Source organism: Trachypithecus francoisi, unplaced genomic scaffold (assembly GCF_009764315.1).
Source record: "Trachypithecus francoisi isolate TF-2019V2 unplaced genomic scaffold, Tfra_2.0 Lachesis_group12, whole genome shotgun sequence".
NCBI classification, from domain to species: Eukaryota; Metazoa; Chordata; class Mammalia; order Primates; family Cercopithecidae; genus Trachypithecus; species Trachypithecus francoisi.
In genome coordinates, this window is record NW_022681457.1 from 37,041,468 (window position 1) to 37,060,895 (window position 19,428).

The 19,428-nt window shown below is 36.0% G+C and overlaps 1 protein-coding gene across 2 annotated transcripts in view; it reads right to left on the minus strand.

The window, feature by feature from the left end:
• The window catches only part of SLC44A5 (solute carrier family 44 member 5), a 391,705-nt gene that overhangs the window by 72,531 nt on the left and 299,746 nt on the right, over window positions 1-19,428 (minus strand). For both annotated transcript variants that reach the window (XM_033225324.1, XM_033225325.1), the window contains one exon: window positions 5,432-5,516. In XM_033225324.1, coding sequence (XP_033081215.1) covers window positions 5,432-5,516 — 85 coding nt within the window. The remainder of the gene's footprint in view (window positions 1-5,431; window positions 5,517-19,428) is intronic.

The window sequence follows — 19,428 nt, forward strand, 5'->3', positions numbered from 1 at the left end:
CATAAGAATTAGAACAATCATGACACTTAAAAATGTACATTAGAGCATGTTACAGGATTCAGAAACAAATACACAAATTTATTATTTAGGGTTTTTTTTAGAAATCAGAGAGGAAATGGGTATATTATTCAACAAACTATTCTGAAATAATTAACTCAGAAATTTGGGAAGTTTGATTTCCACCTCAGTCTATATACAAAAATAAATTTCTAGGAGATTAGAAATTTAAATATAAGAAAGAAGTCATCCAAATACTAGAGAAATATTGGAGAATGCTATTTTCATGGGGAGGAGGGCAATGATAACTCAGACCCCAGAAACTGTAAGGGAAAATCAACAGAATCAACTGTTGAACATTTGAACATGATTTTCAATGACTCCATTATATTTCATTAAATTGATGGGCCATAATTTACTATCATTCACATGTTGTTGAATATCTGTGTAGTTTCCAATATATTCTTATTTTGAATAATACTTTAATGAACATGTGTGTGTTAAGCGAAGATTTTCTTTGAAAGATCATTATGTACTGAAATCTGTGCTGTCACATTTTTGTTTGACATAAGTGGGTCATTGGCTTAGGTCTGGAAAACTTATTGTTACAAATGCCCTTTTAAAAATAAACTGTCATAAAGAACTAGAGATTTAGAGATTTGTATGGTTTCTTTTACCACTTGGTGCTCTCTTTGTCCTTCATAGTGTGAAGGTTGCAAAGGTTTTGTGGGCAATGTCTACAATTTTCTGAGTTACTGAAGTTAAAATAAGAATTACTTCCCTGGATCAAAATTTAGCCCAGTAGTCTCTAACAGGAACGAGGAGTCAACCAGTCCCCTATACATTTACCCTGACCTGATTAGGAATTTGCCCCACTCCTTAAATTTCTAGGTTTTCTTGATTGTGATAATTCTATTACATGAATTTTGTTAACCATTTTCTAGATCTTTTTTGTTCATTTTGTATTTGCATTTAAAAATTATTTTTTTAAATGTCAATAGTTTTTTCGGGTATAGATGGATTTGGTTCCATGGATGAATTCTTTGGTGGTGAATTCTGAGATTTTAGTGCACCTATCACTTGAGTAGTATACACTGTACTCAATATGTTTTCTTTTATCTCTCACCTCCTCATAGTCTCCTCACCCTTGAGTCCCCTAAGGCCATTATATCACTCTGTATGTTTGTGTGTGTGTGTGTGTGTGTGTGTGTGTGTGTGTCCTCATAGCTTAACTCTCAGTTATAAGTAAGAACATACAGTATTTGGCTTTCTACTCCTGAGTTACTCCACTTAGAAAAATGGCTTCCAGCTCCATTCAAGTTGCTGCAAAAGGCATTATTTTATTCCTTTTTATGGCTGAGTAGTATTCCATTGTGTATACATACAAGATTTTCTTTATCCACTTGTTGGTTTACAGGCACTTATTTTGGTTCCATATCCTTGCAACTGTGAACTGTGCTGCTGTAAACATGTGTGTGCATGTGTCTTTTTTACATAATGATTTCTTTTCCTGTGGGTAGATATCCAGTAATGGGATTGCTGAATCAAATGGTAAATCTACCTTTAGTTCTTTAAGGAAATTCCATACTGTTTTCCATACTGGTTGTACTAATTTACATTCCCACCAACTATGTAAAAATGTTCCCTTTTCACCACATCCATGCCAACATCTATTATTTTTTGACTTTTTAATTATGGCCATTCTTGTAGTAGTAAGGTGGTATCTCATTATGGTTTTAATTTGCATTTCCCTGATGATTAGTGTGTTGAGCATTTTTTCATATGTTTGTTGGCTATTTGTATATTTTCTGTTGAGAAATGTCTATGCATGTCCTTAGCCCACTTCTGATGAGATTGTTTGTATTTTTCTTCCTGATTTGTTTGAGTTCCTTGTAGATTATGGACACTTGTCCTTTGTCAGATGCATAGTTTGCAAATACTTTCTCCTGTTCTTTGGGTTGTCTATTTACTCTGCTTATTTATTTTGCTAAGCAGAAGGTTTTTTTAGGTCCCATTTCTTTATTTTTGTTTTTGTTGCTTTGTTTTTGGGTCTTAGTCATGAATTCTTTGCCTAAATCAATGTCCAGAAGAGTTTTTCCAACGTTTTCTTCTAGAAGTTTTAGGGTTTCAGGTCTTAGATTTAAGTTTTTGCTCCATCTTGAGTTGATTTTTGTATTAAGCGAGAGATGAGGATCCAATTTCCTTCTTCTACATGTGGCTTGTTAGTTTTCCCAGAACCATTTATTGAACAGGATGTCCTTTCCCCAATTTATGTTTTTGTATGCTTTGTCAAAGATCAGTCGGGTGTGAAGTATTTGGCTTTATTTCTGGGTTCTCTATTCTGTTCCATTGGTCTATGTGCCTATTTTTATGCCAGTACCATGCTGTTTTGGTGTCTATGACCTTAAAGGATAGCTTGAACAGGTAATGAGATGTCTCCAGATTTGTTCTTGCATAGTCTTGCTTTGGCTATGTGGGTTCTTTTTTATTCCACATGAATTTTAGGATTTTTTTTCTAGTTCTGTGAGGAATCATGGTGGATGGGAATTGCATTGAATTTGTAGATTGCTTTTGACAGTATGGTCATTTTCACAATATTAATTCTACCCATCCATGAGCATAGGATGTGTTTCCATTTGTTTGTGTTATCTATGATTTCTTTCAGCAGTGTTTTGTAGTTTTCCTTGTAGAGATCTTTCACATCCTTGGTTAAGTGCGTTCCTAGGAATTTTATTTTATTTTATTTTTTGCAGATGTTCTAAAAGGGATTCAGTTCTTGATTGGATTCTCAGCTTGGTCATTGTTGATTGATAGCAATGCCACTAATTTGTGTACATTGATTTTGTAACCCAAGGCTTTAGTGAATTCATTTATCAGGTCTAGGAGCCTTTTGGATTAGTCTTTAGAGTATACTAGCTACATGATCGTATTATCAGCAAACAGTGACAGTTTGACTTCCTCTTTTCCAACTTGTCCTTTATTTCTTTTCTTGTCAGATTGCTCTGACTAGGACTTCTAGGGCTATGTTGAATAGAAGTGTTGCATGTGGACATCCTTGTCTTTTTTTCTAGTTCTCAGGGGGGAATGCTTTCAACTTTTTCCCATTTAGTATGATGTTGGCTGTGGGTTTGTCACAGATGCCTTTTATTATTTTGAGGTAAGTCCCTTCTATTCCCTTTTGTTGAGGGCTTTCATCAGAAAGCAATGCTAGATTTTATCAAATACTTTTTCTGCATCTATTGAGATGATCATATGATTTTTGTTTTTAATTCTGTTTATGTGATGTATCACATTTATTAACTTGCGTATGTTAAACCATCCCTACATCCCTGGTATGAAATTCACTTGATCATGATATCATGATATATTATCTTATTGATGTCTTGTTGGATTCAGTTACCTAGTATTTTGTTAAGAATGTTTGCATCTATGTTCATTAAGGATATTGGTGTATAGCTTTCATTTTTGTTATGTTCTTTCCTGGTTTTAATATTAGGATGATACTGCCTTCATAGAATGATTTAGGAGTAGCCCCTCTTTTTCTATCTTTTGGAACAGTTTTAGTAGGATCAGTACCAATTCTTTGAATATCTGGTAAAACTCAGGTGTGAATTCATCTGATTTTAGACTTTTTTTGTTGTCAATTAAAAAAATTACTGAGCATCTATTTTTAAAATCTGTATATCTCTTGGAATAATATGCTCCATAGTTACAAGTGGGCAGCATAGACAACATAACTGAAGTGTCCTTAGCTATGTTTTTTTGTTGTTGTTGTTGTTGTTGGAAGTGAGGGTGTGGCTACTTTGGGTTTTTTTTTTTTTTTTTTAACCATCTAAAGCCAGATTTTATAGAAACTGAATTGGTTTTGAAGAACCAGAAGACCCAACAACCACTCCAGGTTTCCACAGAGAAATGAACCAGTGAGAGAAGAGGGAAGCTTTTCTAAAAATGTGAGATTCATGGAAGTTTGCTTGTGTATGTGGTTTATTTTCTTAGGTTAGAAAGACAGACAACGTGCTTTCAGAAATGAAAACTTCTGTTATGGTTACCATTAGAAAGAAATTTGATGGAACATTCTTCCTTGTTTGTTTCAGCTACCCAGGGACATTGCCCACAGCAGCCAAGTTGTCTGGAAAAGAATACCAAGCATTGAAGACTTTCTGGTTGTGCCCCTCACTTTGAAAGGTGGAATGATTTATCAGTAGACACTGTGACAAAAATAATCCTAACAACTGGACTGTCAAGATTTGTAGCAGCTACTCACACCTCAATCATCTTCTTTATTTTTTTTTTAATTTCATAGTTTTTTTTTTATTATTATACTTTAAGTTCTAGGGTACATGTGCACAATATGCAGGTTTGTTACATATGTATACATGTGCATGTTGGTGTGCTGTACCCATTAACTCATCATTTACATTAGGTATATCTCCTAATGCTATCCCTCCCCTCTCCCCCCACCCCATGATAGGCCCCAGTAAGCGATGTTCCCCTTCCTGTGTTGAAGTGTTCTTATTGTTCAATTCCCACCTATGAGTGAGAATATGCGGTGTTTGGTTTTCTATCCTTGCGATAGTTTGCTCAGAATGATGGTTTCCAGCTGCATCCATGTCACTACAAGGGACATCAACTCATCCTTTTTTATGGCTGCTTACTATTCCATGGTGTATATGTGCCACGTTTTCTTAATCCAGTCTATCATTGATGGACATTTGGGTTGGTTCCAAGTCTTTGCTATTGTAAATAGTGCCACAATAAACATAGGTCTTTATAGCAGCATGTGTCTTTATAGCAATAAATAGGTCTTTATAGCAATAAACATAGGTCTTTATAGCAGCATGTGTCTTTATAGCAATAAACATAGGTCTTTATAGCAGCATGTGTCTTTATGGCAGCATGATTTATATACCTTTGGGTATATACTTAGTAATGGGATGGCTGGGTCAAATGGTATTTCTAGTTCTAAATCCTTGAGGAATTGCCACACTGTCTTCCACAATGATTGAACTACTTTACAGTCCCACCAACCATGTAAAAGTGTTCCTTTTTCTCCACATCCTCTCCAGCACCTGTTGTTTCCTTTTTAATGATTGCTGTTCTAACTGGTCATGCCTCAATCTTCTAATAGCCCATTTATAAGGCATTTTAAAATATAGCTTCTGATAAAATCATTGGTCCAATCTATTCATTATAACTATATTTTTATAAGTAGAGTCTTCATGCATTCTAATAATATGCTGCATAACACTGACATCTTAAGTCATATAATATAAAACTTCCCACTGCTTATTGCTATCTGTTAGACAAAGGGGAGGGAAGGCCTCCTTTATGAATTTAAATCTTCTTAAGAAGTCTAGTAGAATTACTGTAAAAGTGATATCTAGGTTCCAGTTTAGACAGTAAAATCACACAAAGCAAAGGTGGCCATACTCACTCATTGGGGGTGCCCTTCTGGCCACAAAAGTGGCCCTGGCTGTCTGTAGGATAGGCTGCTCTTCTGGGGTCCCCGTGTACCCAGGCTGCAGGAACAAGAAAGGACAAAAATGCTATCAGCAAAAGCCATCTAAAGGCAGTTTGCTTTGAGATATTAGAATGCACCACTGCAACACACTAACCTCTCCCCTCAGTCACAGATTATTGATTTTCTTCAAAGAGTAATTTCTTAATGAAAAGTAAAATAAAATATGGATGAACCAGTCAGAAAGCACATTTCTCTTATTCTCTCAGGATTCAGCTGGGTTGTAGCCAAAACATGAGGTAATGCACTTAGAAAATGGCATTTATTAAAATGTGAATTAGAAGGCACATTATAAAAGCTCAGTTGGCTGAAGTCACTTTTTCTAGGGTTCAAAACTAAATGACTTCATAGCAGACCTAATACATTTACAGTAAATAATATGATGTAATACTTTTGGGTTATGCATAAGTGAAAACCATTAAAAAATTCAAAGGAATGAAACTATAATGCCCAATTCAAATTTACTAGTTCTTTATGATTTTGTGTGACATTATAAAGGCAAACAATAGCAACTGCGGAGGCAATATGCAATAAAGACTTACCCTAAGTTTTGTCTGACAATCTCGGAGCTTAATAGAAGTATCAAGTGATCTCAAACTTCATGAAAACAAAGGACTTGATTTTCTATGAAGATGATGGGCTCAAACACATCACCCTTATTTTTTAAGAATTATAAAATTAATTTGACAGACCATAGGACCAGAGAGAGTAACATACATCAGGTCAATTAGGAAATGCTTTCTAATTTTAGTTGAGTATTTCTAACTTCTCCAGTTTAACTGATAACAATTCCTAAAAATCCGGAAAATACACTCAGGTCATCTAATGCTTGCCTCTGAATATGGAAACGTATCTCTTTGTCCTTTGTTTCCTTTAACATTTGCCCAGCTATCTCCTTCCCCACATTTATTGGATTTGACATTTCACGTTATAATTCAATCACTCTTATGTATATGGCCTGTGTGACTTGGGAAGATTTAAAAAAATCAATTCTGAATGAGAATTTTAATATGGAAGAAAAATTTTTCTCAATAATTTTTCTCATTAATCTAAGGCTTTCTTTTTAGTATCTAAGCACTCACAAAAGTCCCCTTTGTCTAATTCTTTCTCCAATGTCATAGAGGCCAAATTGGTTTCATCTTCTAATACCATCTTATTAAATCTGACTCATTCGGGTAGCTCTCAGCTGCCATATCTTCCCGTCTCTATTTCCCAGAATAAAGAAAGTGGACTACAAATAAGGCATTTAAATAACAAAGTGTTCAATGTATGATGCCTCCAGACCGTATATTATTACATTCTGCTTCTATATCTTAGTTTGTCATGTTTTGGCTAAATCTAAGAAAGATATTTATTTTACCTATTTTTTCAGTAATATGTTTTTAAAGCTTTATTCTAAAATGTCTTTTTCTTTTTTTCTATACAATTATTAATTCAGAAATGGGCACCCAAAGCATTTGGATTGCTAGATTTTCCCTGAGTGAGTCACTTAATTATTTTGAGTTTTGACTAATTTGTTACTACAGAATGAGTATAATAATACCCAATCCCACAAGAATGTTGAGAATATAAAAGAAGATAATGAAAGCAGCATGACTAACATGGTGCTTCGCATAAAATATGGACTCAGTAATATTAGTTCTTGTCTTATTTGGGTTTCCCCAAAAGTGAAATCCAAGACAAGAACTTTGATGCAGGTGGTTTATCTAGGAGGTGATTCCAGGAAGCTTAAGTGGGTATGAGGGAGATGAGACGGAAGGGAGCAAAGCCAATCAAGTGCCTGTGAATGAGTGGAATGCTGTTGTGGGCAGCTGGGGCTCCATCCCACTGGGAAGCTTCTGCAGAGGGTGTGAAACATGTCTGTCAGTAGGAATTGTAAAACTGCCCACCACAGCTGCAAAAAAACTCAGTTGGGTCAAGGGGAAGCAGGGTCAGGTATCCCCAGCGTCTGCTATTGTTTTCTTTCCCTTTTTCATCATCAATTAATTAACTAAAGGATTTACTAAATGATCACTATGTGTCCCACACTAGAAGTCTTATCAATGTGAGTTTATATGAGTTCTCAAGAAATACAAGAAAAGGGGAGAATAAAATTTGTAGAAGGTTTAGAGAACAAGTGAGACTTGAGAAAGACTTTAAAAAATGATTAGGATTTGGACATGTGGCTGGAAGTAGGGAAGGATTTATAGATTGAGGAAATAGTATAGTAATAAGAGCTTTCATTTATTAATTGCTCACAATGTGACAGATGCTGTGCTAACTTGATTACACCCATTGTCTCAGCTGAGTCTCACAGCAAGCCTAAAAGGTAGGTGTTACTTTCACCTGAATGGTATAGATAGCTGCAGCTCAGAGTTTAATTTACTACTCAAAATCACACAGCTTTAAGTGAGATAAACAAGGTATGAACTCAGGTGTGTTACTTGCTTTCTATAGCCTGTGGTTTTCACCACCAAAATAGAAAGGCAATAATGCTTTCTGCAAAAGGATAGAGCAGGAATGAGCTTGTTAACAGGGGGAAAACAAGGACATCAGCTAAATAAGGATCAGCAAAATGCTCATAAAGTAGGAAAAGAGATGACAGGCAATTTTGGAGCTTTTGCCATTTGGGGAGAAAAGCTTCATACTTGTGGCAGGGGGAGAGGGGGCATATCTGATTGGGATGGATCTGAGTGGGGATAAAGGAGAGGGAGATGAAGATGGAAGGGTCAAGAGAAGAATACTCCTTCTTGACTTTCTAGTTTTGAACTGTGGCAGGTGGTTGTGTTTACCGAGCTGCTGCTACACCTCTCTACACAGCTTCTGGCGCACAAGTTGTGCTGCAGATGGTCTGTGTTTGAATTGGAACATAAAGACTTTGAGCTAAAAGCTACAAAAAAGAGGGAAAAAGGAGATGGGCAGCAGCTATCATTTTGTCCCTGTTAATAAATTAAGGAGCTTCTGACATTTTAATCCCTTTCTTGGAATTTTTCTATTCATGAAATATCCAAAACTATGCTGTCCAACATGGTAGTCACTATCCATGTGTGTATTCAGCACTTGAAATGGCTTCTCCAAATTGGAACATACTGTAAATGAAAAATACACATCATATTTTAAAGCCATTATAAACAACAACAAAGAAGAATATCTTAATTTTTATATTGGTCACATTTGAAATATTTTGTTATATTTAAGTAAATAAAATGTATTATTAAGTTATTATTAAATTTATTTTCATCTGTTTCCTTTTATGCTCTTAAATGTAGCTATCATAAAATTTAACCATATAAATGTAATTCACTTTATGTTTCTCCTGGACAGATCTGTTCTAGTGTAAAGAGCAGTGTCAAGGACTTCTTATACAAGGTCCTTAAGAGGAGCCATAACATCACCAGTTTGTATGACAGTCATCCTCAAGCACATCATACCCAACACATCCTTTTTTATAATAGTTTACAATGCTCCTTGTACAATCTTGAAATAATAGTCACATAACACATTTCAGCCACACTATTTCCTTTAAAAAGTCAATAAAATATCCTATGTAATATAAATGAGAAATAATAAAAAGAAAGTAATTTATAATTAAACAGTATGCACATCAATATGCAAATGCTCAAATGTGACCAAACTGGAAGATATGTGAGAAGTCAAGTGCTCACACGTACAGGTGGTATCACTGTGAATGTAGCAGCTTTAAGTGCAGGGGAAATATGTATATTGGATAGGAAAATCAAATACAAGTGGTGTTTTTAATTATATAATTTTCCTAAATGAACAAATTTTAGCAAATTCTAACAACAAAAATGTAGAATCTTCTTTCAAATTCCCTTGGTACTTATTAAAATCATGCAAAGTAACTTTTGTTACTTTATTTTTATATTTTTATTGATATAGTTGTACATATCTTTGGGGTACATGTGTTATTTTGATACATGTATACAATGTTTAAAGATCAAATCAGGGTAATTGGAATATCTATCACCTCAAACATTTTTCTTTGTATTGGGAACACTACAATTCTTGTCTTCAAGCTATTTTGAAATATACAATAAATTATTGTTAACTGCAGTTTCCCCACTGTACTGTCAGATACTAAAATTTATTCCTTTGAATGGTATATTTGTATTCATTAACCAACTTCTCTTTATCCCTCCCTCCCCCATCCCCTTTCCAGCCCCTGCTAACTACCATTCGACTCTGTACCTCCATGAGATCCACTTTTTTAAGAGTTTGTAATTTTAGAACAGAATTTCTAGATTCAAATATGTGAAAACAGGTTTTCACCTACATCAATGGGACAAGGGAAAGTCAGGCAGAAAGTGAGGTGTATGCGTAAGCCACCTTGAAGGCACATCCTCCACCTTACTGAAGCCTTCAGTTGACTGCAGCTTTAGCTTACATCATGACCACAACTTCGTGGAGAACCTGGAGCCAGAACCACCCAACCAAGCCGTTCCTATATTCCTGACCACGGAAATTGTGAAATAAGAAATATTTGTTTTTTAAGTTGCCAAGTTTGAGGGTAATTTACAATGCAGCAATAGACAATGGATTATTATATAGTTTTTAAAAATCTTTTTTTTAGTTCTTCAGAATTTATCTTATATCTAACTTTTTTACCTTTTGGCTTATATATTGAATTAATGTATAGTATCCCCAGTTTCCTTTACATACAACTTATAAAGTGTATGTATGTGTGTATATACGTATGTATGTATTTTTATTTCAATAGGTTTTTGGGGAACTGGTGGTGTTTCATCACATGGATAGGTCCTTTAGTGGTGATTTCTGAGATTTTGGTGCACCTGAGCAGTGTACATTCTACCCAATGTGTAGTATTTTATTTCTCAACCCCTTCCGCTTTTTCCCTAGAGTCTTCGAAGCACATTGTATCATTTGTATGCCTTTGCATCCTCATAGCTTAGCTTCCATCTATAAGTGAGAACATATAACGTTTGGTTTTGCATTCCTGAGTTACTTCACTTTGAATGATGGTCTCCAATTCCATCCAGGTTGCTGCAAATATCATTATTTCATTTCTTGTTATGGTTGAGTAGTGTTCCATCGTATATATATACATAACACCTTTTCTTTATTCACGCATTGATTGACAAGCATTTGGGCTAGTTCCATATGATATGGTCTGGCCTTGTGTCCCTACTAAAATCTCATCTTGAATTGTAATCCGAATTATAATCCTCAGGTGTTGGTGGAGGGATCTCGTGGGAGGTGATTAGATCATGAGGGTGGTTCCACCATGCTGTTCTCATGATAGTTTGTGAGTTCTCATGAGATCTGATGGTTTTATATGGGACTTTCCCCCCTTCACTATGCATGTCTCCTTCCTGCCTCCATATGAAGATAGATGTGTTTGCTTCTCCTTCTGCCTTGATTGTAAATTTTCTGAGACCTCCCCAGTCATGCTGAACTGTGAATCAATTAAACCTCTTTTCTTTATAAATTACACAGTCTTGGGTGTGTCTTTATTAGCAGCATGAGAACAGAATAATGCAATAAACTGGTACCAGGAGTGTAGTGCTGCTATAAAGATACCCAAAAATGTGGAAGTTACCTTGGAACTATCTAATAGGCAGAGGTTGGAACAGTTTGGAGGGCTCAGAAGAAGACAGGAAAATGTGGGACAGTTTGGAACTTCCTAAAGACTTGGAAGCCTCAGAAGACAGGTAGATGTGGGAAAGTTTGGAACAACTCAGAGACTTGTTGAATAGCTTTGACCAAAATGCTAATAGTGATATGACCAACTAAGTCCAGGCTGAGATGATCTCAGATGGAGATGAGGAACTTCTTGGGAACTGGAGCAAAAGTGACTCTTGCTATGCTTTAGCAAGGAGAATGGCAGCATTTTGCCCCTGCCCTAGAGATCTGTGGAACTTTGAACTTGAGAGAGATGATTTAGGGCATCTGGTGAAAGAAATTTCTAAGCAGCAAAACATTCAAGAGGATGTGCAGCATAAAAGTTTGGAAAATTTACAGACCGGCAATATGATAGAAAAGAAAAACTCATTTTCTGGGGAGAAATTCAAGCCTGCTGCAGAAATTTGCCTAAGCTTCAAGCAGCCAGATGTTAACCACCAAGATAAAGGAGAAAATGTCTCCAGGGCATGTCAAAGACCTGCAAGGCAGCCCCTCTGATCACAGGCTCAGAACCTAAGAGGGGAAATGGTTTCCTGGGCTGGGGCCAGGCCCCCCCTGCTGTATTCAGCCTAGGGAATTGGCGCCCCATATCCCAACCACTCCAACTATGGCCAAAAGGGGCCAGGGTATAGCTCAGGCCATTGCTTCATAGGGTGAAAGTCCTGAGCCTTGGCAGCTTCCATATGGTTTTGGTGCTGTAGGTACACAGAAGACAAGAATTGAGGTTTGGGAACCTTCACCTAGATTTCAGAGGATGTATGGAAATGCCTGGATGTCCAGGCAGACGTTTGCTTCAGATGTGGAACCTTCATGAAGAACCTCTGCTAGGGTAGTGCAGAAGGGAAATATAAAGTCAGAACATCCACTGGAGCATTGCCTTGTGAAGCTGTTAGAAGAGGCCCACCATCCTCTAGATCCCAGAATGGGAGGTCCACCAACAGCTTGCATGATGCACCTGGAAAAGCCGCAGACACTCAATGCCAGTCAGTGAAAACAGCTGAGAAGGGGGCTGTACCCTGACAAGTCACAGGGGTGGAGCTGCTCAAGACCATGGGAGCCCATCTTTTGCACCAGTGTGACCTGGACGTGAGACATAGAATCAAAGAAAATCATTTCAAAATTTTAAGGTTTAATGGCTGCCCTATTAGATTACAGACTTTCATGGGGCCTATAGCCCCTTTGTTTTGGCCACTTTCTTCCATTTGGAATGGGTGTATTTACCCAATGCCTGTATCCCTATTATATCTAGGAAGTAAATTAACTTGCTTTTGATTTTACAGGTTCACAGGCAAAAGGAACTTGCCTTGTCTCAGATGAGATTTGGGACTTGGACTTTTGGGTTAATGGTGAAATGAGTTAAGACTTTAAGGAACTGTTGGGAAGGTATAATTGTGTTTTGAAATGTGAGAAGCATGTGAGATTTGGAAGGGGCCAGGGGTGGAATAATATGGTCTGGTTCTGTGTTCCCACCACGATTTCATCTTGAACTATAATCTGAGTGTAATCCCCACGTGTTGGGAGAGGAACTTCATGGAAGGTCACTAGATCATGGGTGCAGTTTCCCCGTGCTGTTCTTGTGATAGTGAACAGCAAATGAACCATACAGATTACAAGATCGAATGCTTTTATAAGGGGCTTCCCCCCTTTACTCTGCACGTTTTCCTGCCACCATGTGAAGAAGGGTGTGTTTGCTTCCCCTTCCACCATGATTGTAAGTTTCCTGAGGTCTACCCAGCCATGCTGAACTGTGAGTCAATTAAACCTCTTTCCTTTATAAATTACCCAGTCTCGGGTATGTTTTTATTAGCAGTATGAGAATGGGCTAATACACTATATTTTTGCATTTGTGAGTCAGGTGACTGTAAACATGCACATGCAAGTATCTTTTTTGTATAATGACTTCTTTTTCTCTGGGTAGATACTCAGTAGAAGGATTGCTGGATCAAATGGTAGATCTACTTTTACTTCTTTAAGTAATCTCCACACTGTTTTCCATAGTGGTTATACTAGTTTACATTCCCACCAGCAGTGTAAAATGTTCCCTTTTCATCACATCCACACCAGCATCTATTATTTTTTATTATGGTCACTCTTGCAGGAGTAAGGTGGTATTGTGTTGCGGTTTTGATTTGCATTTCCCTGGTAATTAGTGATCCTGAGCATTATTTCATGTGTTTGTTGGCCATTTGTATATCTTCTTTTGAGAATTGTCTATTCATGTCCTTTGCCCACTTTTTGATCGGATTGTTTGATGTTTTTCTGATTTGTTTGAGTTTTTTGTGAATTCTGAATATTAGTCCTTTGTCAGATACATAGTTTGTGAAGAGTTTCTCCAACTCTGTGTGTTGTCTGTTTACTCTGCTGATTATTTCTTTTTCTGTGCAGAAGCTTTTTAGTTTAATTAAGTCCCATCAATTTATCTTTTTTTTTTTGTCATATTTGCTGGTGGGTTCTTGGTCATGAACTTTTTGTCTAAGCCAATGTTCAGAAGAGTTTTTCTGATGTTATCTTCTAGAATTTTTATGGTTTCAGGTCTTAGATTTAAATCATTGATTCATCTTCAGTTGATTTTTATATAAGGTGAGAGATGAGGATCCAGTTTTATTCTTCTACATGTGCCTTACCAGTTATCCCAGCATCATTTGTTGAACAGGATGTCCTTTCTCCACTTTTTGTTTTTGTTTGCTTTGTCGAAGATCAGTTGGCTGTAAGTATTTGGCTTTATTTCTGGGTTTTCTGTTCTGCTTCATTGGGCAGAATATTTGCCTATTTTTACACCAGTACAATGCTATTTTGGTGACTATGGCCTTATAATACAGTTTGAAGATGGGTGATGTGATCCCTCCAGATTTGTTCTTTTTGATTACTCTTGCTTTGGTTATGCAGGCTCCTTTTTGATTCCATATGAATTTTAGGATTTTTTTTTCTACTTCCGTGAATAATAATGGTATTTTGATACAAAATGGCATTGAATCTGCTCATTGTTTTCAGCAGTATGGTCATTTTCACAATATTGATTCTACCCATCTATGAGCATGGTATATGTTTCCATTTTTTTCTGTCATCTATGATTTCTTTCAGCAGTGTTTTATAGTTTTCTGTGTAGTGGTGTGTCACCTCCTTGATTTGGTATATTCCTAAGTATTTTGTTTTTGTTTTGCAGTTATTATAAAAGGGATTGAGTTCTTGATTTGATTCTCAGCTTGGTCACTTTATATATAGCAGTTACTAATTTATGTACATTGATTTTGTATCTTGAAACTTTATTTATTTATACTGAATTTATTTATCAGTTCTAGCAGCTTTTTGGATGAGTCTTCAGGGTTTTCTAGGTAGAAAATCATATCATTGGTGAACAATGACAGTTTGACTTCCTCTTTACTGATCTGAATGTCCTTTATTTATTAATGTTGTCTGGTTACTCTGGCTAGGACTTCTAGTGCTACACTGAATAGAAGTGTTGAAAGTAAGCATCCTTTTCTTATTTAAGTTCTCAGGGGGAATGCTTTAAACTTCTCCCCGTTTAGTATAATGTTAACCGTGGGTTTTTCATAAATGGCTTTTATTACCTTAAGGTGTATCCCTTCTATGCCACTTTTGCTGAGGGCCTTAATAATAAAGGGACACTGAATTTTATCAAATACATTTCCTATGTCTATTGAGATGATCATACAATTTTTGTTTTTAATTCTGTTTATGTGATGTATCACATTTATTGACTTGCATATGTTAAATCATCCCTGAATCTCTGGTATGAAATCCACTTGGTCATGATGTATTATCTTTTTGGCATGCTGTTGGATTCAGTTAGCCAGTGTTTTGTTGAGGATTTTTGCATCTATGTTCATCAGGAGTAGTGGTCTATAGTTTTTGTGTGTGTGTGTGTGTTACGTTCTTTCCTGGTTTTGGCATTAGGGTGATACTGGCTTCATAAAATAATTTAGAAGGTTCCCTCTTTATCTTTTGGAATAGTGTCTATAGGATTGGTACAACTTTTTCTTTGAATGTCTGATAGATTCATCTGTGAATCTGTCTGGTCCTGGACATTTTTTTTGTTGACAATTTTAAAATTATCATTTCAATCTTGTTGGTTTGTTCAGAGTTTCTATTTCTTCCTGGCTTAATCTAGGAGGGTTGTATATTTCCAGGAATTTATCCATCTCCTCTAGGTTTTTTAGTTTGTGCACATACAGGTGTTCATAGTAGCCTTAAATAATCTTTTGTATTTCTGTTGTATTGGTTGTAATTCTCCCATTTTGTTTCTAATTGGATCTTCTCTCTTCTTGATTAATCTCACTAATGGTTGATTAATTTTCTTTATCTTTTCAAAGAACCAGCTTTTTGTTTCATTTATCTTTTTTGTGTGTTTCAATTTTATTTAGTTCTTCCTTGATGTTATTTCTTTTCTTCTGCTGGGTTTGGGTTTGGTTTGTTCTTATTTCTCTAGTTCATTGAGGTGTGACTTTAGATTGTATATTTGTGCTCTTTCAGACTTTTTGATGTCAGCATTTAATGCTACAAAGAGTGCTCTTAGCACCACTTTTGCTGTATCCCAGAGGTTTTGATAGATTGTGTTACTATTTTCATACAGTTCAAATAAATTTTTAAATTTCCATCTTGATTTTATTGTTGACGCAATGGTAATTCAGGAGCAGGTTATTTAATTTCCATGTATGTGCATGGTTTTGATCACTTGGACTCGGGAAGGGGAACATCACACACTGGGGCCTATCATGGGGAGGGGGGAGGAGGGAGGGATTGCATTGGGGAGTTATACATGATATAAACGTTATGCACATGTACCCTAGAACTTAAAGTATAATAAAAAATAAAAAAAGAAAAAAAATAAAAAAAAAAAAAAGAGAGTTCCTTTAAAAATTGATTTCTGATTTTATTCTACTGTGGTTTGAGAGATTACTTGATATAATTTTGATTTTCTTAAATTTATTGAAACTTGTTTTGTGGCCTATCATATGGTCTATCTTGGAAAATGTTCCATGTGCTGCTGAATAGAATGTATATTCTGCAGTTGTTGGGTATAATTTTCTGTAAATAGCTGTTAAATCCATTTGTTCTAGGCTATAGTTTAAGTCCATTGTTACTTTTTGACATTTTGTCTTGATGACCTGTCTAGTGCTGTCAGTGGAGTATTGAAATCTCCCACTATTATTGTGTTGACATGTGACTAATTTCTTAGGTCTAGTAGTAATAGTTTTATAAATTTGGGAGCTCTAGAGTTAGGTGCATATATATATAGAATTGTGATGTTTCCTGTTGGACTAGTTCTTTCATCATTATATGATGTCCCTCTTTGTCTTTTTAAACTGCTGTCACTTTAAAGTCTGTTGTGTTTGATATAAGAATAGCTACTCCTGCTTGATTTTGGTGTTCATTTTCACGGAATATCTCTTTCCACCCCTTTACCTTAAGTTTATGTGAGTCCTTATGTGTTAGGTGAGTTGCTTGAAGACAGCAGATACCTGGTTGGTGAATTCTTATCCATTTTGCCAATCTGAATCTTTTAAGTGGAACATTTACGTCATTTACATTCAATGTTAGTATTGAAAAGTGAGGTACTATTCTATTCATCATGCTAGTTGTTGACTAAACACCTTGATTTTTTTTCATTGTGTTATTGTTTTAGAGGTCCATTGAGATTTATGCTTTAAGGAGATGCTATTTTGAGGATTTGATTCAAGATTTAGAGTTCCTTTTAGCAGTTCTTGTCATGCTGGCTTGGTAGTGACAAATTCTCTGAGCACTTATTTGTCTGAAAAAACTTGTATTTTTTTTTCATTTATGAAGCGTATTTTTGCTGGTTTTGTTTAAGGAGGCTGAAGATAGGACTTGGTTGTAGATTTATTTACTGCCTTTATTTTGTGTTGGCCTCCAGCCAGGAGGTGGTGCTTTCAAGACAGCATCAGCTCCAGTAGTACAGGAAGGATACAAGTTGCCCTAGGGTTGTGTGGATAAGTATTCAGGTTTTTCAGGAGCTGGGTGGGGCCATGAAGCCTCCAAGAGATTATGTCCTTTGTCTTCAAACCTTTTTGGCTGTCTCACAGAGCCTGTAGCAGCAAGCCCTAAAAGAACTTTTATACTTGAAGTAAATAATTTCACCATCTTTCTTTTTTCAAATTAAATATTCATAATAATTAGGAAACACATCTTTTCTATTTAATTTATTATATGTTAAGCTTATAGCTACACTTTCTAGGATTTTAGTATTTTTCAGGCCTCACTGTATGATTTAACACATGGAACCTTAAACATGATTTAAAATATTCCTTAAGACCTAAACTATTACACAGTATCTGACATCTATTTACCTTAGTTCTTAAAGTAAACATGAAAAGCTTTATTTTAAAATTCCAGTCTAGAATACGATCAAACTCCCTTTCATTCACTCATTCATACTGAATTGTCAATTGTCACATTTCTATTTATTTGGTCATTCATGAACGAATGATATAGGCACACATAAATATGAATACATCTCATATTTAGTATAATACTATTTCTTAGCACATTCTTCCTAAGGAAACTATGTATGATACTGATTGGCAGTGCAGAGGGAAGACAGGTTCTAAAGATTGTTAGTGTAGTCTCTTAAGCTCAACCAAGTCATGGCCTTAATTTCAGCTGTTCTTCAAGTTATTGTCTCTGTACTAGAACAAATCAAAACAATCTCTGTCACTTTGGATACAGCAATAGATCAAACAAATGCTTTCTACTTTTTCCAATAAGTAGATAACCTTAGGGGTATTTGCTTTTATCTGGCAAGGATAGTATCACATCTTCACTTTCTTCCCTCAATGGTATATGACTTTCTAGCTCTTTGCCACAACAATTTAGTCCACAGGGTTTTGAAAATATCTTTACTCCACAGGTTGCCACACAGATTCATTATATTCATAGCATCATGCTGATAAGATCTGGGGAATAGTGATTAGCATATAATCTTGAGGCCTTATACAGACACTTGTGTGCTAATGGATAGGAGAAAAATTTTATGACAATACAGGAGTCTTCCACCTCAGTAAAATTCCTGAGGGTTCCAGTAATTACATCTTCTCCATAGTGGAAGATAAGTTACTGCATCTTACATTTTCTGCTATTAAAAGGGGTGCAATACTTATTAGTTGCCAGATTTGAGTAGAGCTCAGAGAAATAAAATACTTTTCAGATAATCCAGACTACTGTACAAACAGGTGTGCCACTGGGTCTAAAATACCTGTCAAAAGCAAGACACTTTATGGGACCTGTGGCAAATGCTTATTAGAGAGTCACAGTAGAGGTCTCCAGGGTGTTGAAGAAAATCTGTGTTTTTTTCAGAAAATAACTATTCTTCTTTTGAGAAATAGCCCCTTGTCCCTGAATGAACACCCAATGACATGAGCTTCCCATCATGATGCTTAAAGGATACTATTTGGTCCATCAAGTCTAGAGGTGGTTGTGCCCAGCAGCACTCCATTCCCAATGGAAATGACATATTCCTACAATGTGTCAGAAGGTCACAAAGGCTCCACAAAGTTACATAAGAAGAATTCTTACAATAACAATATATTAACTTCCGATGCCAATAGGTATGTGTTAAAGAAACACATACATGAAAAGGTCTCTTTGATCATGGGAATTTGATCATGGAAAGGTACCTTTGATCAGCAGACTGAGAAGGAAAAAATTAAACCAGATTTATAGATGGCTGTGGAGGATCCGTTGGCATTGACTAAGGTAAATTCTTCTGGTTATCTACTTTGACCGGAAGAGTAGAAGATCTGAATCATTTAATCTATTTATAGATAGAGGCCAATGATTTCGCTACAATGTCATGGACTAGAAAAGAAAAATATTAGACAATCAATGTCCAGGAAGTTTGAGAAAAAACTACAAGGATTGACCTCTAAATGGACCCAGAATGTGAAGATACTTATGCTCGTGTGGCTGCTTAGTGAAGCCCCTTCTGTAGAGGTAGTTTTCAATAATCAAGATGGAAACCACTCATTCAATGATTTTGTAATAAAGTAACCATGATAAGAGAGATGAAGATTATGTGTGGGTTTTGATAACATGGACTTGCACTCACAAAGGATGACCTGGCTTCTAACAATGTGTACGTAACAAATTTATCAGCATAGATGACCAACACTGAGCCCCATTCAACCAGAAGTAGCTGGCATAATGGAATGGTAGAATAATCCCCTGATGAGCCAGTTATATCCCCTTGTAGGAAACAATGCCTTCTCGAGGCTGGGGAGCTGTTTTCTAGAGTATGG